General features: G+C 35.8%; 1 protein-coding gene across 5 annotated transcripts in view; it reads right to left on the bottom strand.

Moving 5' to 3' along the window:
• Positions 1 to 909: 909 nt before the first annotated feature.
• MMAA (metabolism of cobalamin associated A) overlaps positions 910 to 26,300 on the bottom strand; it is an 89,826-nt gene continuing 64,435 nt past the window's right edge. For all 5 annotated transcript variants that reach the window (XM_031943901.1, XM_031943900.1, XM_003773164.4 and 2 more), the window contains 5 exons: positions 26,036 to 26,158; positions 15,784 to 15,954; positions 13,435 to 13,520; positions 2,884 to 3,033; positions 910 to 1,954 (listed from right to left, as the gene is read on the bottom strand). In XM_031943901.1, the coding sequence (XP_031799761.1) occupies positions 1,673 to 1,954; positions 2,884 to 3,033; positions 13,435 to 13,520; positions 15,784 to 15,954; positions 26,036 to 26,158 (812 nt within the window). In that variant the 3' untranslated portion in view covers positions 910 to 1,672. The remainder of the gene's footprint in view (positions 1,955 to 2,883; positions 3,034 to 13,434; positions 13,521 to 15,783; positions 15,955 to 26,035; positions 26,159 to 26,300) is intronic.

Raw genomic sequence — 26,300 nt, 5'->3', positions numbered from 1 at the left:
CTTGAATCCAGCTCTTTATGACCCTAGGACCAGCTCCTTCTCAAATACGCTACACTGCCTCTTGCTGAAGAAAATTATGTATCTTTAAAAACAGAACAGAGTTCCTTGTGGCTGGGATTATTTAAGCTTGATTCTTTCTGAAAATATGGGGACAGGCAAAATAAGTTTTTCAAAGTACTTTCTAACTTTATGATCCTATAAAATAGAAATCCTAATACCATTAGCACTGTGAAAACTAGAAAGGAATGTTGGTTAAAATCAAACTTAAGGAAATTAAATTCAGCAAGTTAGGAAAATTTTGCTTTAAATAGTCTAACAGACTTGAGAATAGGGCATTCAAAGAGTTTCCTGCGAAAATAATTTGCATGATGAAGATACTTTATGTCACAGAAATTGGCTTACTAAAATACAATGACTTCATTACTTCTAGGATTCATGTTTTCATTTATATGAGTATTCCCTCTACTAACCCATCCCCAAATGCTATAGCCCAAATCATTTCATCATCTAGTAGCCAAATCTCTAGTGATGAGCTTCTACAAACTTAACTAAATTAGAATTCAGCTGACAAATTCTCACCAGGTCTATATTATTGCAAAGTTCAAAATATATCCAAAGAATTAATTATAGAAAGTACTTAAAACTATGTCCAAATGTCTATCTATTATAACAAGTGAGAGCATTACAGCAGTGACAGGACAGTGGAAAAGAAATGGAAACACAGGAAAATGAGTCCATTGTGTTTAATAACTTAAAAGGCTTAAAATCTCAAAACCAAATTCAAATGTTATATCTTTAAGACAAAAAAAGGAGTGAATTTTCATTTTTTCTACCAATAGTGTTTATCATAAAATAAGTTTTAAGCTTCTAATAAAAGTAGAAAAGTACTAAAAAAAGAACAGAAGAAAGAAGAAATAAAAAGTTTAAATCAGTACAAATTGTATAATTAAAATTTAATTAAGGATTAGCAAGAATTTGGGAGAGTGCCCATGCTGTCCTTTGGGAGATTAACTGGAACTAGATCACCTGGCCCATATAGTTACAATGGATTTCCTGACCTTTTATATGGTTCTGTTTCTCTTTTGAGATTGATATTCAAATCTGAGCAGATATCCTATAATTTAGCCATCACATATTTTCCCCAACTCTTTTGCTAACTTTACACCATAAGTAACTATTTTAAAAATTCCTCAATGAATCTGATACTCACTAAATGTCAACCATATTTTTAAGGTTTTCAAAAATGACTCTATTATTATTAGCACCAAACAGAGCTTTAAAAATGTGGTCACATACTGATTTTTTTTGCCTGGAATGAAGGAAAGTATTTCTGGGACATGATCTCCTTTCTGCCTCTCTCAGTATCCTTTGTTCCTGGCTAAGGACAGAAGCCAATCCTGCATCGCCTCTGCACTTGTGGGCAAGAGCTCAGCAAATCCCACTTCTCTGTGCCAGGAGGAACAGAAAAAGAATATAATTAGTAACGGATGGTGGGAACTTCCCTAAGTGTTGTGAAATTGCCTCATCTCTACCACTGATACATTTACCAAGTGTGAATCTCAAATATGGGAATCAAATTTGGCCATAAAAATAAATGACAGATTATAAATAATATGAGAGAATTTTAATATTAAAATATTTTAACAATATTGAAGAATCACATAAATTAGTCTCAAGATTTAAAAGCTTTCAGCAATATATCTGCTGCTAGTCCTGGAGAAAGATCTCCATTGGCAACCTTTTCTTCCAGAAGAGGAATTTGGTCCTTCACTGCTGAACAATTTCGGAAACGTTCTAACACACTTTCCTGGATTAGGTTCCACATCCAGACCTTCTGCTGCTGCTGTCTCCTGGCAATGAGCTCATGACTGGCGAGCCTTAGGTCCCTGAATTCTTTCATTCTGTCCCACATCTCAGTGATGCCTTCTCCAGTTTTTGCAGAAATGCGTACTACCTATAGAAAAATAAAAGAGCGATATCAAAGAAATAGTAAGCGTTCTTCTTGAGTGATTCATTCTTACTATCTCATTATACGGATAAACCACAAATTCAAGCTGCATTTTTAAAATGAGAAAAGTACAAAGAATAACTTAAATAGAATTAGTGTACAGTAAATTTGTTGCAGAGCCAAGAAATGACTGTAGAGTCACATTCCAGTTCAGTAATTTATGAAGAGTCAATAATTGTTGAGGGGTAAGAGGTTTAAAAATAAAAACTGCAAAATTAAAGGTCCACATCCAAGCTAGTTTTGGAACCACAATCCCATTAACTGGGACAAATACCCTTAATTAGGGTAATAGGTCAACAAAATAGATGAACAGTGAGGAATTATTAATGGGACAGAAAACTGAGTCTAAGAAATGATTTCACTTTCTTGTAGCTGTCACCTTTGTGGTTTCTTTAAGGATACAATAATCTTACAGGTAAAGTTGGAGAAGTCAGAATTATGACAGCAATAGATACAGGACTACCTGTTTTTTGTTGCCATGTTCCCTTGCCTCCAACTTTATAACATGATAAACAAAAGTTTTTACCCTTTTACATTATGGAGAAACTTCAACAATAGCTCTATAATGTAATTTTGGAAATAGTTTGCTTTTCAGAATGAATTTGCCACCATTTCAACATGTTCAAAATCAAGCAATAAGTAACATTTCATAACTAGAGCACTACTTTTTGACGCATAGTAATCTGGTGATAATTTTAATATCTCTGCTACTGACTCTACCTGTGACAAAACTTCTTATTTGTAAGATTTTTTAAACTGCAATTTTCATATAAAAGATAAGATTGCTTCTATGTTTTATGTAGAATTTACATCCTTTTATAAAATGTGCACAGTTTATTCAAGAGGAAAAGCTTGTAAATGGAATGGATACTCACTTTTGGTTTCCAGACTTTTGAGCGCTTGCGGAGTAATTTTAATGCACTCACATATTCTGCTTGTATCCTTCGAGCTGGTACAACCAAGTCCCCATCAGATTTAGTTATAACTACCAGATCAGCCATTTCAATTATACCCCTTTTGATGCCCTGAAGACATAAAGACGGAAAAAGGAATAACTATTAACACTGGTGCTTATAAAGCAAGCTGTTTCACTAATTTATTCTTTCAACTTAAGTGTGAAAATATGCCAAGACTCTATCATATGCTGCATTCTTTTCTCTCCAAATACTCTCCCTTCTTAACCTTATCTGCTCACATATGTTCAATTACCAATTCTATGCAGATGACTCTAAAATCTATACATTGAGCTGGTGTCTCTCTCCTGGAAGGGGCATCCAGTAGACTTCTAATCCTATCATCTATCTACATCTCAATGTCTTACTGACACATCAAACTAACTATGTCCAAAACTAAACTCACCATCTTTTCCCTAAACCCACATCTCCTCTAAAGAGTCCCCATTGCTACTGATAACACCATTTATTCAAAAATTATTTATCAAATAATTATGGTATGCCAGATACTTATATCCCTAATGCTACTCTATATCAAAATGGAATGGGTACTCATTATCCATTATCTGATTACTGATTACTGACTGACTGCTTATAGGACAGCTCTTCAAATATCGCAAGGCAAAAAGTTGGCCCCAAGCCTCCCCTTCTCTAAGCCAACTATCCCAAGCTGCCTGTGAGACTAGCACTGAGGGCTAATTTTTTTTTTTTTAATTTGGAAAAATGTTTAAGAAACAATAGAGAGATACAAATGGAACATCTGTCAAGAGGCTTACATCTATTGGGGGTAACATATACAAGGGCACTAGCAACAAAGAAGGACCAATCATTGTAATGGGCTGAGGTTTGAGCTGATGCACTGAGGTCCCAAGTACATGAGGCTAAATAGTAATTGGGCTATACTCTATTAATATACATGATTGGATAAAGAATGGTCCCTGCCCACTCTCCCTGCAAGTCCTGATGTGTTGTATAGGAAATGACGATTTTGGTGGGTGGAGGCAGAGAGAGAGACAGGAAGAGAAGCTGGGAGAGATTGGGCTGGGTTCGAGACTCCGAGCTGCTGGTTGTGTGGCTGCTGGTCGAGCTAGCTTCTTGACTCATGCACACATTACATATCGCCGATTCTCTTCCACCTCCGATCCTTCTTCACTGAGAATAAAGACTGACGATTTTCCCCTAACCTGAATTCCTGTCTCGTGTTGATCTTAAAATACACGATCTTCACATTTGGCGCCCAAAGGTGGGAACCAAGGACTGAAGAAGTCTCCGGTGACCAGGAACTTGGGTGAGTATTGTTAATAGACAAATAAGGAACTTATTTTCTTAAAACTAAACCAGTAATCTTTTTTTTTTTTTTTTGGCTAAATGGGACAAATGCTAGCTAAAGACTCTCCATCCCGCCCCAACCCCACCCAAGAGTGGTGCTATAGAAAGCATGATTGCTGATAGAAATACATGGGTTACTTATAACTTGGGAACAGATAGCAGATTTGTGGGTATATTAAACTGCATCTCCCCTTGATCATAGAGGAGGAGCAGACTCTCCAGATAACTGGTCCCGGTTGACTAGAGATGTCCATACATTTCAGAGAATATGGTCCTCATTCAATTTCCATGGAGGCATTTTATTTATACAATGTATTTCAGTTAGCACTAAGAACCTTAGAAGAAAGAAAACCCTGGTTCCTTCCACTCTCCTCAAATTAGCCATGATATTAAGGAGGAAGACAATGAAGAGATTAATGACCATATCCCCACAGGGCATGGAGACTTAAGTGAGCAAGGTGTGGGTGACCTTCCCCTCAGGGAGGGCTTCAGCCCCACCCCAGGAGCAAGTGATTGACTCTCCTCCACCAACTCCACCCTCCGGGATGGAGGAAGGAGGGACAGTGGGGGGGGCAGTGACAGGACCAATCTTGAGTAGGCTTCAAGAGGGCTTGATGAAGGCCAAAGAAAAGGGTGTGGACATCCGGGAGCTTCAGCCACTTATGTTTCCTGTAATTTCCCAGTCTAATGCCTCAGGTCAACAAAGTCAAAGATACGCCCCTTTTAATGTAGAAATCATTAAAGATCTTAAAAGGCCTGCACCTAATTATGGGGCTACATCAGCTTATGTTAAGATGTGTTACAGAATTTGGCTTTTGAAGTCTTGACTCCTGATGACTGGAAATCTATAGCAAGGGGTATCCTAGAACCTGGACAAAATTACATGTGGCTTGAATATAGTGAGCTCTGTAGGATACAAGCCCAACAAAATAGTCAAAATGTTGTTCATGCTGGATCACCTATGACCTACTACAAGGTATAGGTCCATATGCAGAGGTCACAGCACAGGTTAATTATTCAGTAGCACATATGAGCAAATTGTTAAGCACAAAGCGTGGGCATCGATTCACAATAAAATGATAAAGGTGAGGCCTTTAAAATAATCAAGGCCAAGATGAGCCTTGCTGACTTTTAGGACGTTTCAGACCATCACAAGAACTAATGGGGAAAATCCAACAACAGATGTTTTAATAAAGCAACTTGCTAAGGAAAATGCTAATGAGGTGTGCAGAAGGATTATTCTAGGACTGCGTGCGTAAGGATGCTCCTTTAGAGGAGTTCATAAGACCCTGTGCCACAGTGGGCACAAATGCCTTTTATAGCCAGACTATGATGCAGACTTCCCAAGATCCCAACATGGGTAGACAGGGTCCCTTCCAGCAACGGATTTCTAGAGAGACACGTCAATGCTTTCAGTGTGGTAAAGTAGGCATCTGAAAGCTCAATGCTTAAGAAGCAGAATGAGAAAACAGGGTGGAGAACAAGACCCAGATCCCATGTCCAAAATGCAACAGAGGCTTCCATTGGGCCTCAGAATTGACAGGTTCAGGAAAGGGATGAGGCCCAGCCCCAGGGCCCCAGGCAAAACACTTGGGCATGATGGCAGCCAATGGTGCACCCAGAGAGGCCTAGATGGCCAATACCCAATATGACCAATCACCAGGAAGCCTATGATGGCAGAAAGGATTACACAATCAATCAGCCAGGAAGCAACCTGATGAAGAAAGGATTACAATTAGAGAATAGAGTTGTATGCAGCTGAGACAACTGAGAATACCCCCTGAGAGGTGAAATCTGTTCCTCTCCAGCCTATGGATCCTTGCCTCCAGGCACAGTAGGCTTGACCATTTTACCTCCTGAGAGTACGCAAAACAGTGTCCATCCACATACTGATGGAAACTGGGGAATGTGATAATATCCCAGTGACCAATACAGGCAGACAATGTGACTTATTACCCAGGAGAAATAGGTAGCATCAGGTTTACTCTACAGAATCCTAATAAGCAGCCTGGTGATAGTCACCCAGATTCTGATTCCAGATCACAAATCCAGCAATTGACTGGACAGCAGCTGTAACAACGATCGACCATCTCACAATCTATATAAATGGCCTTCCATTGGGATTGGTAGACACTGGTGCAGATCGGACGTCATTAGAGGTGCCATGGCCCAGTCACTGGCCAAAAGATTAAAAGCAGACACCTACATGTCTGGTGAGGAGGATCAATAGCAGCTAAGTTAGTGCTGCCCCTATGAGATGGACTTTTGAAGGCAAAACAGGAGTTTTTACTCCTTTAAGTTGAAAATCCCCATCAATCTTAAGAGAGCTTTACAATTAGGTTAAAATGAATACTTCGTTTTTAAGCAGGGCTGCTGTTGAAGGCCTGCCAACACTTTACCTTCCTATCCAATGGAAAACTGATACACCAGTGTGATAGAATGGCCCAGTAAAATAAAATTCAGCCTTATTAGGATATAGCAGGAAACAGCTTGACCAAGGAACTTAAACCTTCTCTAAGTCCTTGGAATTCCCCAGTGTTTGTTGTGAAAGAAACTGGAAAATGGAGGATGTTAACGGATTTAAGAAAAGGAATGAACAGATGGAAACATGGAACTCTCAGCCTGACTTCCATCTCCTACTCAGTTGCAGAAATGGCCTCTTGGTCATAGATATTAGATTGTTTCTATTCTATCCTCTGGATAAGGAGGATATGAAAGATTGCCTTTTCAGTCCCAGCGTAACTTAGTGAGCCTTATAAAAGATATGAATGGACAGTTTTGCCACAGGAATGAAAAACAGCCCTACTATGTTCAAATGTATGTTAGCTGCTCTTCTCAGTAAGAAAAAGCATTCCAAAAGTTAAAGTATTACATTACATGGATGACATTTTGGGATGTGCACCTGAGGAACAAATGTTAGAGGCATGTCTACAAAAGACCATAGAAACACTAAGATTACAAATTATACATAGCACCAGAAAAATTCAAAGACATGCCCTTTTCAATATTTAGGATATGAAGTATACCTAAGGTGCTTACAGTTCAAAAACCTCCTTAAGAACAGAAAAGCTAAACACATTGAATGATTTTCAGAAATTGATAGGAGATATTCAATGGATGCACAGTGTTAGGTTTGACTACCTATCAGTTACAACTGTTATATGACATTTTAAGGGAGACAGTGCTTTAAATTCACCACGCCAGCTTACAAAAAAGAAGCTCAAGAGGCTTTGAGAGAAGTTGAACTGGCTTTATCCAATGTGTTGAAAGAGTCACCAAAAAACCCTTTGAGATATCAGTTTTCCACACAAGAGGCACCCACAGCAGTCCTTCATCAAGGACAAGTGTGATAGAGTGGTGAACCTCCGGCACAAACCAGATCAAAGCCTTACACTACCCAGTGTTGGTAAATATAAAGGCACTAAGCACAGTACAATTATCTGGGACAAGACCTGATAAGATATACACTTTTATACCAATACACAATTAATGTTTGTGAGACCATCCCAGAGTGGCAATTATTATTAGCCATGGCTCCAAATTTTTACATGGGTCTCCATTAAAGATAACTAGACTATTACATAATTGGCGATGGACTCCTTGAAGAAAAGTTTCTAAAGTTCCTCTTCAAGACCAACAATCTTCAGGATGCATCCAAACATAATATATTGTGTACTCATCATCTAACTATAAAGAGAGTAGTTAGAACCCTTTCAGTCCACTCAGCAGAATGAATTGTACGCCATCATTCTAGCCTTACTTATTATCCAGAGACATAAATATAATATCTGATTTCGCCTATTCAGTAGGTGTGGTACAAAGAATTGCCCACCAAATAAATTTGCAGCCTCTAATATAATTCAGCTCTTTAAGAAACTTAGAGCAAGTGAGAGCATCCAGGTAAGATCTATATTACATGTCCATTCTCATAGTGACTTCCAGGTCCCATACTTATGGCACAAAGCAGATAGTCTTCTAACTATGTTGGTCATACCCTTTTTCCAAGAAGCTCAGGCATCTCATTCTAATCATCAGGCTGCTCAAAGCTTACGTTTACAATTTGAATAAACAAAAGAGGAAGCTTAGAGCATAGTAAAAGCCTCAAGGCTTGCCTTCCTTTCCACGCCCTACACTTCTCCAGGGAAGAAACCCCTCATGTTTGAGACCCAATGAAATCTGGCAAATGGATGGAACCCATTAATCTTTGTTCGTCTGTCTTCATCCATGTTGAGACACCTTTTCGGATTCACTTTGCAATGCCAGCAGCAATAGAGCCCAGGGTCACTGAATTCCTCAATTCACATTTGCATTATGGGCCACAAGCAATAAAAAAGACAATGTCCTGCTTATAATAATTTCAAACATTTTGCACACTTTTGTGCAACAGTATAAGATTTTACACACCACGGACATACCTTTTAATCCTCAAGGACAGGCAATAGTGAGAGGAAAACAGAGATATTAAAAGACACTACTCCAAAACAAAGAAAGGGGAGCCACAGAACCTAGAGAACTCTAAATCTAGCTCTTATACTATTAACTTTTGATTTTTGACAAAGATGCACTGGCCCGCGACAGGTTTTATAACCCACCGGAAGGTCAGGTCCAAAGTAGCAGCTCCATATCTTTAGATAATCGCCAGGTGATGTGGAGAGACCCAGAAAGTGGTGAATGGAAAGGACCAGATAGGCTAACTGCTTTGGGAGAGGGTTTTGTATCTCACAGGTGGAGAAGGAATCAGATGGGTGCCAACGAGCCATATTCACCTTTGTCCATCACAGAGAGATTGGAGCAAAACCAACAAAGGGAGAAGACCAAGAAATATCGGTGGTGTTGTTGCTGATTGTGCTCACCAATTGAAAGAGCGTTGCAGTTATGCTTTGACTCATGGACATCCAAAGATTGTGGACTTGAAAATTAGAATCATTGGATTCTGAGAAATGATAAAGACTGTTACAACACTTCAAAATCTGCTGGAATCATTGGATTCTAAACATAAAAGACTTTTCAGGATTCAAAACTCAGAGGGATCATTGGATTCCCTGAATGTGAAACAATGGACAATAGATTGATTTTGACATCTCTTGGCTGCTGAAGAAGGTGTATGTGACTGTTGTTTACATACCCACCTTCTAGGACTTCTGGTGATCTTTTTCCAACACCATGTTGATTATATTGTTTGCTATTCCGCCTACTTGCATGTACAATTCATGTTTTTACACCACATCGAGCCTGCACTGACTGGGGGAGGGTCATCCCCAAGCTCTGCGTGATTGCATGTGCTTGTGTAATACCTCCATGCTGATGGGTTTGTGCATAATAGACCCTTCAGCCCAGAAACCCGCTAGCAACCCCCATTTCCTTTGGTGCTTTTCATCTCCTTCCTGAGATGTCAGGTAGGGCGTGATCATCTCCTTTTAGTGCTTTCACCGCCTTTTCTGAGAAGTCAGGAGGCTGTGATCACCTCCTTTCGGTGCTTTCACCTCCTTCCCTGAGAAGTTAGGGAGGCTGTGATCACCTCCCTTGGGGGCTCTGACCTCCCTGAGGATCAGGGATGGCATGACCACTGTGTTCAAATAAAAGAAAGCGGGAGGTTTGGCTGATGCAATTGAGGTCCCAAGACATGAGGCCAGATAGTAATTGGACTATACCTATTAATGTACATGATTGGATAAAGAATGGTCCCTGCCCACTCTCCCTGCAAGTCCTGATGTGTTGTATAGGAAATGACGATTTTGGTGGGTGGAGGCAGAGAGAGAGACAGGAAGAGAAGTGGGAGAGATTGGGCTGGGTTCGAGACTGAAGGCTGCTGGTTGTGTGGTGCTGGTCGAGCTAGCTTTTGACCTAGCTGCACACATTGCTATCGCCATCTCTTCCACCTCCGACCTTCACTGAGAATAAAGACTGACGATTTTCCCCTAACCTGAATTCCTGTCTCGTGTTGATCTTAAAATACACAATCTTCACAAATCATCAAATAAACATTTATGAAGTACTTAGCATTGTGAGATACTGTAATGAGAAGCATAGGATAAAAAAATAATAGAACAACCATCATCTCTCTTCTCACACAACTTGAGGATGTCACATCATTACATAAATTGTTCTACTAGTTCTGCTCACTCCATTCTGCATTAGTTCTTGAGACTTCCCAATGTCTTCTAAATTTGTCCATTTTATCATATATTTATGATGAAATGACATTATATCATGTACATATGCCACATTTTTTTTTAGCCTTTCTCCAATGGGAGGATATCTCTTAGTTTCCATTTTGGTATTATCACAAAAAAGCTGTTATAATATATATATATTTCCTCTTTAATTTCTTTGGTGTACAGGCCAAGGAATGGTGGCTAGGTCAGAGAATATGCACAATATGGTAACTTCATCGGAATAGTCCCAAACTACTGTCCAGAAGGGCTGAACTAATTCACAGCTCCATCAACAGTGCTATATTGTATTGGTTTTCCTACATCTTCTCCTCATTTGTCATTTTCCTCTTTTGTAATCTCTGTCAGTTTGAAAGGTATGAGGCGTAATCTCAAGACTGTTGTAATGTGAATTTCTCTAATTATTAGTGATTTAGAATATTTTTTTCCAAATGATTATAAATAGCTTAGATTTCTTCCTTTCAAAATTGCCTTTTCATTTGCTCATTAATTTGGGAATAGTTCTTAATCTTATAAATATGAATCCATTCCTTAAATATCTTGAAAATGAGACCTTTAGCTGATAAAGTTGTTGCAAAGGTTTCCCCCCAGTAACCTATTTCCCTTTAAATTTTTAGTAAAGCTTTAAAAGAGTTAATAATTATGATCAAAGTAATGATCAAGCACATGTTCAGAAAAACTATAATAAAAATACTAACATCTCTTGATGGAAATGATGCATTCAGGGTGTAGAAGGAGGTATATATTTTTGGACATGGTCTTTTATGGATTTATTTTATATGTCTATGCTTATTTGTCAAAAAAAGTTATTATCCCTTTCTGTTTTTAATGGGGTGGCAGGAGTGAAGGAGAAGAAAGAAAAAGAGATAGTCATGCCAAAAGAAGAAAAGAGATCTACTGAAACACTTTAAAGAGTTTTGAAAATGACATGTTAAAAGTTCTCACAAATTTTTTAAACAAAAGCAAGCAGTATAGAATAATAATTCATGATTTTATATAAAATTTTCTTTTGGTATTCAACTTTTTATATAAAGAAATTCTCTTAGATGATTGTTAAGTTCAGAATTTTAAACAATTTTTTTAAAAAGGACTCATTTTCAGATTTGTGCTTTAGGAATATCAATTTGACAGTAATGTGGAAGGTGGGTTGGAGAGGGAGACAAAGCAGATAAACTTAAGTAGCTACTGTAATAGTGGTCTAGGTGGAAAATGCCAGAATTCAGGTGGTAACTATATGCATAAAGAGGAGTCAGATGGGACATATAGTGTGTGGAGGGATAACCAATAAGACCACCATACTCCTAGTCATATGTCAGCATCTTGGAATTTCCTTTACTCTTCCCTCTTTGATTTCCCTTCAGTTGCCCAGACTTACTGACTACATTTCTACAAGGCCAACTATACCATAAAGCCTCTCATTGCCTTTTACACTGGTATTATCATTAATGGAACGAGGATAGTAATTCATCTTCCTATCTATACTCTCCCAACTCTCTTATCCATAGAGACCTTTCAAAATAAATCTCTTAAGGCACAACGTTAATGTCACACTCCCATTCAAAAACGTTCAGTGAGTGTGCTACCCATAGGATAAAATAAAGTAGTTGTTTAAGGCTCTGCATTAACCTCCTTCCAGCATCCCCCTTTTTTGAAGGGGAGGATAGGGGAAAACTGGATGACCAGTTTTTTCCTCTAAATTCACCTTGACATACTAGATTCTACTTCTACATATTAAATAAAAGTCATCCCAACACCTGAAACAAATAAGCTCCTTTTCAAAATTTTCCAGATCCTTTTCTTCAAGACTTAGCCTTGGTGCTCCTTTTTTATATAGGGTTCCCTAATAGGAAAATAGGTTTTCTGCCTCCTCTTCAGGTCCATGAGGGCAGGGATTGTCTTGTTTGTATTTGTATCTCCAGCCCAGAAAAGAATAAGTGCTTCCTAAAAGCTTTCTTTATTTCAGAGTTGCAATTATCCATTATTATATTGCTCAGAAAAATGACACACATATCAGTGATACATATGTAGCTATTTTATGCAATGTTAACACTTGAAATCATTGGAAAAGCTGAGAATTATTATATTTGCAAAGACAAAATCTTTGCTCTGAAATATCTCTCATATATACTTATTTGTTAGCATGACAAGTTTTTCTTTTATCTATTTGGGAAAAAATCTTGCAATTTAAAAGTAAACTGAGGTCTGAAATATTAAAATATATCAACCAAGTCTTTTGATTATGATAGGTGATTAAATGTCAATGCAAAAGATGAAATCCAATGGTGACCAAACCATAATAGTAGGAAACAGCGGGAAAATGTTATTTCTAAAACGATTTAAAAAGTTGCAATTTTTCAAAAAGTTTTCATTGATAAAATTTAATGGCTCATAATTTTACAGTCACTATAGCAATAAAAAGTTACCAGTAATAAAAAAAAAGTAAACTAGTCAGATTATTCCTCTAAGGATAGAACTCTACTCTATAATGTAGAATCCTGGTTTCCCAGAGAAATACAGAATCAAAATAATCTAAAGGACCATATAGCTAATAAATAAGTTTTAAAGTAAGTATAAAACAAATAGCAAGACTTCAACCATAACTGCAAGTCAGAATCATCCTATTTTAACTCTTTCCACCTTACTAATGGAGAAAGTTGTTTATATGACCTGTCATTTACTCAAGTGTTTTATGCACTAAAAAGAACCATACTTCTCTGACCACTTATTTTTATCATTTCAACTTACAAAGGTATATCTTCAATATTATCTTACAAACAAATTATAAATAACCTCCCATAGTATTAAAAAAAATTGCCTAAAACAAAAACTGGACAAAAACTATGAAACTAACCTTTCATAGAACCAACTTATAATTTTAGGTAAGGATATACCTAACACAGACAATAATGAAAATTTTAAATTTCAGGGATATGTCCCACATATTTCCAATTAAGAAAGAGAGAACAATTACCTGTAATTCATCTCCTCCTGCTGGCGGTATTAATAAAACAAACATATCAACCATGTCTGCAACAGCAAACTCTGACTGCCCCACACCTGAAAAATGTTAATTGTAAGCATACATTCAAATTGTCTTCCTGAAAGCCCATCTGAAAGGCTAAATCAGAACTTATTTAAGGAAAAGTCATGTCTCTGCTGACATAAAGAAAGTCGAGTTTGGGGAAACTAAATATGGAAACTAATTCCAGACAGGTGAAATTCTATAACATATAATCACAATGATTTTGTTTCAGAGAAATTTGTTAAAATTGACACATTTCTCCTTAGAGAAAGACTGATGGACTCAAGATATAGAATGAGATATATTTTTGGACATGGCCAATATGGTCATTTGTATTTCTGTGATTTGTTTTTGTTTTTTCTGTGGGGCTAAAGGTGGGAACCTGAGAAAAGAAAATAAATGCTTGTTGAAAAAAAATTATGTATAAAGATATTATATTTTCAACATGCATGATTAAGAGATGAAACAAAACAGACATAAAAATTCATTATACTAATTTTCAATTCAATCTTTATTTTGTATGGGCAAACCCCCCTCCCCTTTAGGGAGTTTGTATTCCCTTAAGGATTGAAGTGAAAGCTATAGGTAGACAAGTGAGTAGCACACACACACACACACACACACACACACACACTCACTCACTCACCAAAAAAAAAAAAAATAAAGGAAAAAAAGAAGCACTAACAATTGAAAATGGGGAGAAAATAAAAGGCTTCATGTAAGAAGTCCCATCTAAATTGAACTCTGAATGAAATCTGGAATTCTGAGAAATAAAAATGAAAGCACAAAACATTCTAGGGATGCAAAATAGCTTTCTCAAATTCATGGAGTCCTTGAAGAGATGGTAGAGTACTGAATTCAGAGAATGATCAATAGTCCAATTTGACTGGATTGTAGAGTTCATGAAGGAGAGTAGCAGGAAATAAGGATGCAAAGTTGACACTATAATGTGGAAAGCCATAAATATCATGCTAAGGCATACATATATACCCCTTGAGCAAATGACTCTTAGTGACTAAAGATTTTGGATCACAGATGTGTCACAGTAACAGAAGTATTATTTTGACAATTATACACAGGCAATATAGATGAAGGGAAAGCCTAAAAATGCAAAGACCTATAAGAAGTCTAATACATTAGTCTAGGTAAAAAGTAAACTAGAACAGTTAGCAGTTAAGTAAATAAAAAGAAAGAAATGCTATGGAGGTAGAATCAACAAAGTTTAGCAATGGATTGCATGAGGTATGAGACAGAGGGAATAATCAAGGCTGAATCAAGCTAAAAGGACTGCTTTTAACACAAGTGAGAAAAAAAATCATGAATAAGCCATCCTCACCCTTTTTACCTTTAGTATTTTTGTGTGTTTTGTGAATAGTTCTGGAGCTTAAACGATTGCTAAATTTCAATTAGGATAAGGGAAGAAGTAGTAAAGAAAAATTGCTTTTTGACCAAAGGACAATCAACCAACCAACCAATCAATCAATAAACAAATAAATAAATAAATAAATAAAATAATCAGAGAAGGCCCTTAGAAATTATTTTAATCCAACTCCCTTATTTTATAGTTGAGGAAGTGAATCTAAGAAAGGTTAAGTAATTTCCCAGTATTACAGAATGATAATCAACACTAGAAACTAGGCCTTCTGACATCTAGAGATGATTGCTCTTTCTACGACATGGTACTTCTCTCAAGTTCAACTACAGTTTGAGCAAATCTTTTTTCATCTATAATGCAAACAATATAATCACATTTATATCTTTCTAGCATGTTAGAAGAGTTAATCAAAGTGGTTATAAAAGATGACTATTATTTCAAAGCATTGTTCCAATGACCCTTTTTATTTGAACCACTTCATATTTATAAATTATTTTGTTTATAGTTAACTCATGAATGCCACATATTGTTTATTAAATACATTGTCATTTAGTTCTTTCAGTTGTGTATTACTATTTGTGATGCCATTTGGAATTTTCTTGGTAGAGATATGGAGTGGTTTGGCATTTCCTTCTCCAGTTCATTTTAATGATGAGGAAAGTGAAGCAAACAAGGTTGGTTAAGTGACTTGCCCAAGATTACAAAGCTAGCAATGAGTGTCTGAGGCTGGATTTGAATTCAGGGAGATGAGTCTTTCTGACTCCAGGACTGGCACTCCAATCACTGCTCCACTTAGCTTCCCCTTAGACTTTTAAGAAAAATTCATTGAATGAATTATATGTAAATAATTTTATTATCTAGAACCTGTCTTTACAAAGGACTTAATATGATTTTACTATTATAAAATAGAAAAATGTCCTTACCTACAGTTTCAATAAGAATAATATCATATCCTGCTCCTTCACAGAGAAGAATAGCTTCATTAGTAGTCCTTGTCACACCTCCTAAAGTTCCTCTGGTAGGAGATGGTCTGATGTACGCATTCATGTCTTTTGATAATTCAATCATCCGCGTTTTATCACCCAAAAGTGAACCTAAAATATATATTTTAGTTTATTTATTTTAATATACATTGTTTTATGAATTATGTTGGGAAAGAAAAATCAGAGCATGGGACAGATAAAAAAAACAAACAAACAGAAAAAAGAAGTACACATAACACATGTTGATTTATGTTCAATCTCCTTAGTTCTTTCTCTGGATGCAGATGGCATTTTCTGTTTAAAGTCTATTGGGATTGCTTTGGATCACTGAACCACTGAGGAGAACCAAGCTTTTCATAGCTGATCATCGCATATTCTTGCTGTTATAGTGTACAATGTATTTCTGGTTCTACTTGTTTCTCTTAGCATCAGTTTGTGTAAATCTTTCCAGGACTTTCTATAATCAGCTTCTTCACCATTTTTTATAGAACAATAATATTCCATTACCTTCATTATACAACTTGTTCAGGCATTCCTCAATCGATGGGTATCTACTCTTTTTCCAATTCTTTGCTGTAATGGGCTGAGGTTTGAGTTGATGCCCTGAGGTCCCAAGTACGTGAGGCTAAATAGTAATTGGGCTAAACTCTATTAATATACATGATTGGATAAAGAATGGTCCCTGCCCACTCTCTGTGCAAGTCCTGATGTGTTGTACAGGAAATATTTTTGGTGGGTGGAGGCAGAGAGACACAGGAAGAGAAGCTGGGAGAGATTGGGCCTGGGTTCCATACTCCTAGCTTCTGATCGTGTGGCTGCTGGTCTGCTAGCTTCTTGACTCAGCTACACACATTGCTATTGCCCATTCTCTTCCACCTCCGATCCTTCTTCACTGAGAATAAAGACTGACGATTTTCCCCTAACCTGAATTCCTGACTCTGGCTGATTTTAAAATACATGATCTTCACATTTTGTAACCACAAAAAGAGCCGCTACAGACATTTTTGCATATGTGAGTCCTTTTCCCTCCTTTATGATTTCCTTGAGATACAGATCTAGTCATAGCACTACTGGGTCAAAGGATATGCATAGTTTTATAGCCCTTTGGACATAATTCCAGATTGCTCTCCAGAATGGTTGGATCAGTTTACCACTACACCAACAATGCATTAGTGTCCCAGTTTTCCCATATCCCCTCCAACATTTATCATTGTCCTTTCCTGTAATCTTAGCCAATCTGAGAAGTGTAAGGTGGCACCTCAGAATTGTTTTAATTTGCATTTCTCTAATCAATAGTGGTTTAGAGCATTTTATCATATAACTATAAATGGTTTTAAATTCATCATCTAGAAATTGTCTGTTCATATCCTTTGGCCATTTATCAACTGGGAAATAATTCAATCATCTGTATTTTATCACCCAAAAGTGAACCTAAAATACACATTTTTAAAAATGTGTGCAGAAATTATAAAGAGCAAATAATAAGTAGTTAGTTCCCAAATGTATTACCTTCATGATATTTTACTAAAAAAAAATCACATTTCCTTCATTATTATTGTGCTTCAGTCCATCCTGAACATGAAACTTCCTTTTTGAGAACTATACAGTAATAGTTCTCTGTTCTTAAGATGCAGCATGTCATACCATATAGAAAGTTAGTCTTGGAATAGGGAAAGCCTCACACTGGCTTGAATGACGCCAGATAAATCACTTAATCTCTCAGTTAAGTGAGAGGAAACTAAGACTATAAATTACACACCAGAAGCTAATCTTCATGATAAATGGAATTTCCTCATCAATCTTCAGCAACTCTCCAGAAATCACAGATAGTGTGAAAATAGTTCTTTTCTGACTATGGGATCCACTAAGTTCTTAGCATTCAAAACCCTCCATAATCTGGGCCTATTGTATCTCCCCCATGACCTCCAAACAAACTATCAAGCCAGTCTTCAACACACCACACATTCATTTCTCTCTCTCTTTTCAAACATGAAATGTCTCCTCTCTCCAATTATCCAAATCCAAAGAATCTTTCAAGAATGAGATGATGTCAAAATTCTTCCATAAAGCCTTGGACTCACAACCAACAATGCTCTATGTCAAGGTTTGAAAAGTAATCATATGCTATCTTGCATTGTTTTCTGATTTATGTCTTAGAATGTCTAAGAATTTTCCTTAAGAAATTCTAAACCACTTGAGGACAAAGACTGTGTCATATTCTCTATCATACTGACTAAAGTATATGCACTGAACTGCCTGCCAAATTGACTTCAGTTTGAGAATTCACTATGATACACTGACACTTGCCAATTTAAGAAGTAAAGGCTTGAAATGTAGATGACTGCTCTTCATCATTTAGCTAAATTTAAGATGGCTATTTGAGGACTCTAGGAGGGTCTTATCCTAAATTCTCAGTTTTACTTAGCTTAAGAGAACTCTATTCTATGTACCAGGGACACTGACCAATGAAGGCACAGTTCTTGGAGCACACACAATGTGCTCTGCCTGGTGTCAGTCTATGTGGAAGCCTATTTCAAGAGTGTGTAAATTACTACAGGAGCAACTCCTTACCTCTCAACTTTGGTGTACCCAAATGTATGAGAAACCTTTTTAATTGGCAGTTCAATCAGGATTCAGTGCATGTGCAAAAGGTATAAAGAGACAAAATCTTCTTCTTCCTAGTGATTTTTCATATTGAAGAAAGTCTGTTGATCCCCTCATGAGTCTTTAACCCCAGTCAGCACACAGCCATGAATATGTAATGCTCATATTTGTTTTGTCCCCATTATATTTTTTCTTTTATGATCTTATATGAAGAAGTATCTGAGACAAAATGGACTGCCTTATGATCCTGTGAACTTCAAAAGGTTGGAAGCCTAAAAGTCTAACAACTGAGTCAGAAAAATCCTTGGGAGCCAAGCCCAGTGAAGAGCCAACCCTGAAAAGGCTAACCTAGCAATAAACTGGACCCAGCAGCTGAGACACTGTGCCTGCAAGCAAGGGAACAACTCATTGCCAGCTCTGCTAGAACCTTAAGTGAAGAGAATAGTTTGGACCATCACACTTTAAGTTTGAACCCATTTTCCCCAAACAGACGTGTAAAGGGGAAAGTCTGCCCCAGTTTGCAGATGTTTTATACTTCTATACTCACTATTTTCTCAGTAAATAAAAGTTCATTTATATTAACTGGTTAATTGATATTGAGGAAAAATTATTATCACTGTGAAGGAAGGAAAGGAAGGGAAGGAAGGGAAAGAAAAAAAAGAAAAATCTGTCTTGTTCTGTACTAAGAATCAAAGGAAACAACCCTAATTTCCATGATGATAGCTCTTCTAATAGCTAGAGAAAACTATATTCCAGTTAAATATCTCCTCCAAGTTAAAAATCCATCCATCCATCACAATCACTCAACTGTTCTTTTTCTATCCTTCTTAATTTTTTCTGAACAAGCTTCAATTTAAGCCTTTCTTAAAATATGATAACCAAACTAAATATAATATTCAGAAAACTGGCCTAAACAGTACATTGTGGGTGAAGAAAGGAAATTTGGTATAAACTATAGTTGAATTTGAGAAAATAAATAACTCATAAGTAAGAAGAACAGCTGGAGGCTGAGGATGGATTCCTGAGGCACTCTTGCAGAGGCCTCCTCCTAAGCTTATATTGTCCCATTAATGACTATTTTTTGAGTTCAGTCATTCAACTCCTTAATCCTCCTGCCTAGTCCCTGTCCTGCCATATCATTCAAAAGCATCCCATGAGAAGCTTTGTGAAATGTCTTACTAAAACTTAAGTATATATAAGTATGTTGATATGTGCAACATGTATATGTACAATTATAGTTAATTTAAAATATATATATATATATATATATATGTTAGTCCATTACCACAACCTGTTTCCAGTGAAGCCACAGACTTCCAGTGATCACAAAGACTTCCAGATCTGATATCCAAGATTTAAATGGAACTTATATAAATGTATACAAATATATGAAACCAGGAACTTTTCATGATCCATTCTCCATTGTTTTCATATCTTTTGATCACTTGTACAATTAAAAAAAAAATTATTGATAACTTTAAGAGAAAATGCTCCAAATAAGTAATAATAAGGAAATGCAAATAAAAACAAGTCTGGGGTTCTTCTTCACAACCATCAGATAGATTTGTAAAGATGACAAAAGGTCAAAATTACAATTGCATGACTTCCTCTGAAAAACAGGTGCACAAATATGCATTACTAGGAAAGATATAAAATAGTTCAGTTTTTCTAGAAAACAGTCTGGAATAATACCCCAAAAGCTACTAAATTCTGTATACATTTTCATTGTATTTTATCAACTGTGAATACTGTGAATACTATGAATGGTTAACTACTCTGATCAGTACAATGTTCTAAAACAATTCCAAAGGACCTATTATAATATCCGTCTCCAGAGAGAAGTGATGAACTTTGAATCATACTGAAACATATTTTCTCCCCACTTTGTTACTGCCTTTTTTTTTTTTTACAAAAAAAATTTTGCTCTTTTGGAAATGTTTTGCATGACTTCACATATATAATTGCTATCATATTGCATGCCTTCTCAATAGGTAGAGTAGGAGTTGGAGAGAGAAAGATTTTGTAGATCAAAATTAATGCAAAAAAATAAAAATTTGGAAAAAATTATTGTAGTTCTACTTATTTTACTCTGTATTACTTTAAACAAGTCTCCTGGATTCCTCAATCCATCATATTATTTTTTTCTGGCACAGCAATTTTCTTCTACACTCACATACCACATTGTATTTACCAGTTTGCCATTTGATGAACATCCAGTTTATTGCCAGTTCTTTTTAATGACAAAATGACAAATTTGGTGCATGATCTTTTTTCTCTGTCTATAACTTCTATGCATAGTAGTGGTATTGTTGAATGAAAAGGTATACAGAATTTAGTGGCTTTTGGGAAAACTGGAAAGCAGAAACTACGAACAGACCAATATCTCATATAATACATCAAGATAAAGTTAAAATGGGTATATTATTTAGGCATAAAAGGTTATATCTTAAGTAAATTAGAGGAGCATGGAAAAAATTACCTCTAATTCTATGGATGAGAGAAGAATTTATGACCAAACAAGATATAGAGAGACTCATGGTAAGTAAAATATAGAGTTGAACTAGTTCGCCAAAAATTTGAGATTGGAAAGGAAGAAGATTTACAGTCAGATCATGGATTATGGCCTAGAAAAGTACTATGTAGTAGAGGGATTGGAGAACACAGCGAAAATGGAACATGGTTAAGGAACATAATGCGTAGGGAGATGTGGAATGATAAAAGAAAAATTATGATCAGTCAGTGAAATTTAAGAATTCTTAAATATTAAAATGGAACACATAAGTAAAATCAAAATAAAGGGTATGAACATTGTTTTGTGTACCTGAGAGAGAACAGAGAAAGTTGGGTAGCTCTTGAGTTGAATAGATCAGGGAATTGGAAAATTAGGGGTATTTAAAGGACTATAAACATATATATTGAAGCCTTCTATAATGAAGGCAGGAGTTTGAGTGAAGACAAAGACTATGAGTTGGATAATGAAATGACAAGCAAGGAAGGTAAAAGAAAGTAGTGAGTTAAGAAAGTAGATACTGATCACCAACCTCAAAGGAGAAGAGGCTGCTGACTAATGGTAGGAATCTGGAAGTAGCAATGGAGAGAAAGAAGTATTCCAACGGGACCAGCTAGTCAGAGAGTATGAGAAAAGGTACAATCAGCTCTAGAAAGCATGGCCAGGAAAGCAGTAGTGACTGAGAAAAGCCAGACATTAAGTCCTTAAAAAAGGAAGTTTATTATCATAGAGGACAAGCTCTAAAAGGCACAGTGGAAAGGCTGAACAGGTTGAAAGAGAATGGAAATGAAAGAGGACTGCAGCGGTTGGGGAAGGAGATATATTTGAGGCATCAGAATTGCTAGACTAGGAAGCACTAGACAAGATAGGATTATTTTAACCTCCAAGGAATGAATCCAGGAAAACGATTAAAACGGTTCAATGTTTCCAGGTACAATAGACCACAAGATCTTGGTCTTAGCATAGCCTTCAACTGTCTGACCTCAAGGTAATGGTGCTTTGTCATCCCCATGTCATTAAGAAGTCCAAACTCTATGAAACAAGCAGGGCCAAGAGATCATTATATACTTCAACAACAATACTATATGATGACCAGTTCTGATGGACCTGGCCATCCTCAGCAATGTGATCAACCAAATCATTTCCAATGGAGCAGTAATGAACTGAACCAGCTATACCCAGTGAAAGAACTCTGGGAGATGACTAAGAACCATTACATTGAATTCCCAATCCCCATATTTTTGCCCACCTGCATTTTAGATTTCCTTCACAGGCTAATTGTACAATATTTCAGCGTCTGATTCTTTTTGTACAGCAAAATAACGGTTTGGTCATGTATACTTATTGTGTATCTAATTTATATTTTAATATATTTAACATCTATTGGTCATCTTGCCATCTGGGGAAGGCGGTGGGGGAAAAAGGGGAAAAATTGGAACAAGAGGTTTGGCAATTGTCAATGCTATAAAGTTACCCATACATATAACCTGTAAATAAAAGGCTATTAAGTAATAAATAAAAAAAAAAAGAGGTCCAAACTCTAGGGTGAGAGATCCAGAATAAGATAATTTTCAGATGTGGTCAATATATTGATTTGTTGTATTCAATTATACTTACAGATCATAAATGGATTTCTTTTGAGGAGAGGGGGCTGAGTTCATGAGTAGTGATAGAGATGCAAAAAAGAATATCAATAAAACAATGAAAACTATAAAAATTTCAGAAGGGAACATAAACAAATCAGGCAAGTCTATGTTAAATTTAACATGAACTACAAAAGAGGTTTAAAAAAACAAATTGTATTTAAAGAAGTTCATGGGTTCATATGATCCTTTTTTGTTGTTGTTTTCTTTGTATTTTGAAGTGCTCACATATGATTATTTAGTTCAAAATCCAAAAGAAAATTCCAAGATGAAGCTATGTTTAAAATAATTAAAGTGTACAAATGTCCTTTGACTCAGTGACATACTATTGGGCACATATCCCAAGTCAAAGACAGAAGGCTAAAGGCATATACTTGAAAAATGTTCATGGAAGCACATTTTTAATAGGAAAAAAAAGAAATTAAAAGCAAAACAGATGCTCATTGATTGAAGAATGTATAAATGAACTGTAATATAATATGAAAATACAAGCAAGAATTTAGTGAAACTCTGGAAGACTTGAATGAGATGAAAGCTAAGCAAAGTAAGTAGAACCAAGGGAATGATGACAACAAGAACATAAAGAAAAACTCAGAATAATGTAGCAAACAATCTTAATTTCAGAATATCAGGAGTAAAATATGCCTGTGACCTTGCAGAGAAGAGATGGCAGATATAGGTATATCTTGTAATGAGGTATATATTGTGTTAAAAAAAAAAAAAAAAAGGAAAAAAGAAAGAAAAGAAAAGAAATAGCAATTTTGTTGGCTTTTTTTTTTTTTTTTTTTTTTTTTTTTTTTTTTTTTTTTTGCTTGACAATACATCTTTGTTACAAGAAAAGATGCTAGGAAAGGACATCATTGGGAAGTGTAAATTATGTTTCTAAAAAGTATCATTAGACATGTAAGCCTGTGAAGAACCTTGGAGGAAAAAAACAGCTAAAGTATAACTCATTCCACTATATTTTAAAATGTTTCACAAAATAATTATAAAAATTGTCAGATGCATAGAGAACCCTGAAAAAGAACCTAGAGTTGGCACATAAGTTCCAACTGGATCAACGAACTATTGTTTTTTAGTTAGAAATAACTAATGAGAATGAAATGAGATATGAATAAGAATGAAAAAGATAATATATTTGTCTCAAATATGGAAAGGAAGACAAGTTATAAAAATGAAGGCAAAATTGATGGATCTGATTGTATAAAGATAAAAGGATTCTGTGAGGCAAAAACATACAGATATATTGTCATTAAAACTATCAAAATGTAAAAAGACCAAATATCAAAAGGAATTGATACATACTCATAAGAACAATACAAAAACAGGAAATTTTTAAGGTAAAAAGATAAAGTCATATAAAAAAGATGCTAAAATTCCCCATTACTCAGAAAAAATGTAAATCAAGAAATCTTAAACTATCACTTTATATTCATTAAACTGGCAAAAATATCAGTAGGAGCTACTAGTAAGAAAGGTAAGGCTAGAAAGTCTCACTTCCATTAAACATGGAGAACAGGAAAAATTTTGCAGGGACTTACATTAAGGATTCAATATTTATATTTCCATCCCAATCAAAACAAATATACTCAAAGTGCAGAGTCATTTGAGAAGAAAGGGTCAAGGGACTCCAAGAATAACTTCTCCATTTGTAGGTTATCAGGAAAAAGGAAATATTTTATTTAAAAAAAAAAAAAAAGTCAAAAGATATGAATAAGTTACTTTCAAAAAAACAGTTCTGGTCAATCTGTTCAATCATTTGCAGTCATGTCCAACTTTTCACAAACCCTTTTGTTTTCCTGGCAAAGATACTGCAGTGGTTTACCATTTTCTTCTCCAGTTTACTTTACAGAGGAGGAAACTAAGGCAAACAGGATTTAAGTGACTTTTCCAGGGTCACACAGTAAGCCTCTGGGGCCAAATTTGAACTGACATCTTCTTGATTGCAGCCTCAGGGCTCTATGCATTTTCCACTCAGCCACCCCAAATGTAAACTATAAACAAACACACGAAAATATGTTCTAAATCATAAATGGTAATAGAAATACAAACAGAAACAAGTCTGAGGTTTCATCTCATGCCCAGCAAATTAACAAAGATAACAGAAATGGGAATGGTGAAAGTTATGTGGACAGTGGTGAGGCAGGCTCACTAAAGCACTGTTAGAGAGCTGATGAGCCTAACCATTCTGGAAAATTATTCAGAATTGTACAAGAAAAAATGACTGAACTCTTCATACCCTTTGACCCAATGCTCAGACCCATACCACAATGGTACAAATACATAACTAAAGGAACTCAAAGATAGTAACAAAGATCCAATATATATCAAAATGCTTAAATCAGCCCTCTTTTGTGACAGAAAAAAACTAGAAACAAAGAGGGTGCCCATCAGTGGGGAAATAGCTGAATAAACTGTAGTGTATGAACATAATGGATTATTGTTATATAGTAAAAGAAATGACAAATGAGGAATTTAGAGAAATGTGAGATTTATATAAATCAATGGAAAGAGAAATAGCAGAACTAGAAAAATATGTCTAGTAACCATAACAATGTAAATGAAAATATCACTAAAAGGAAGTTGAGCTCTGAGTAACTAAAAAGTCAATAATGATGCCGGAAAAGAACAAATAAAGAAGTATACCACCTCCTTTCAGCAACTCAGGTAAAATTTTATATACACTGTCAGATATGACCACTGCTTTGGATGTTTCTGCTAAATCTTTTTTCTTTGGAACAAAAGAAAAAAGAGAAAAGATATGGAGTGTATATATATATATATATATATATATATATATATATAAATTACAGTGATATAAAACAAAAACTACTAACAAAATTTATTTAAAAAGCAAAATTAACAAAAAGAAAAGGCACTTAAATATCAAACAAAGAAAAAAAAGATCTAAAGAGAAAGAAGAAACCTTGACCTGCAGAAGAAGAGTTCAAAGAGTAATAGAATGTCCCACACAGGAAAAAAGGAAAAAGTACCACTAAGTAATTGGCACTAAGACATAAAACTCTTCCCAAAGAAGGAAGAACTAGATTCTATTCTAAAGCAGTAGCTAATGCTCATCCTCTAGAAAGGATTTTAATGGAGCCATAAATACTATCATTATGCTAGTTCTATGGAGGTAAGTAGTGAGAAGTGATCGTCCTTCCTAAGGAGTACTGAGAGCACTCCCTATTTGTGGCTCTCCTCCTGCTTAACAGAGAAGTTTCCAAGACTTACAAAACCAAAGGACTACACCAGCTTCTAGTCATTTACAGGGGTAAAAATTTAATTTCCAAAATAAACTCACAAAGTATTGTCAAAGATTACAAAACTTTGGGTAAAATACTGAGAACCTCATAATCAGTTCTGACAGGTTTGTTTTTTCATTTTGTATTTGATTTCAACTTTCTTAAATTGTAAAGATAAATGTGATACTTACCACCACTTGTAGAGGAGGAAGGGTCCACTGCCAACACAGATACTTTGTGTCCATTCCTAGTAAGCATCTTCCCCAAATATTCTATAAATGTTGATTTCCCAGCCCCTGGGGGACCAGACAACCCTAAAGTACAAAGAAACTCTCTAACTCAGGGCAATAAATAACAGCATTCTATTAAGTGAAACATTAATATTGCCTCTATTTTTCGTGATTCATTAGGACTTCTATTTGTCTATTTTAATCACTTCCAAACTTTGTTAATAGG

Source organism: Sarcophilus harrisii, chromosome 6 (assembly GCF_902635505.1).
Source record: "Sarcophilus harrisii chromosome 6, mSarHar1.11, whole genome shotgun sequence".
Classification (NCBI taxonomy): domain Eukaryota; kingdom Metazoa; phylum Chordata; class Mammalia; order Dasyuromorphia; family Dasyuridae; genus Sarcophilus; species Sarcophilus harrisii.
This window is presented reverse-complemented; position numbering and strand designations above follow the sequence as displayed.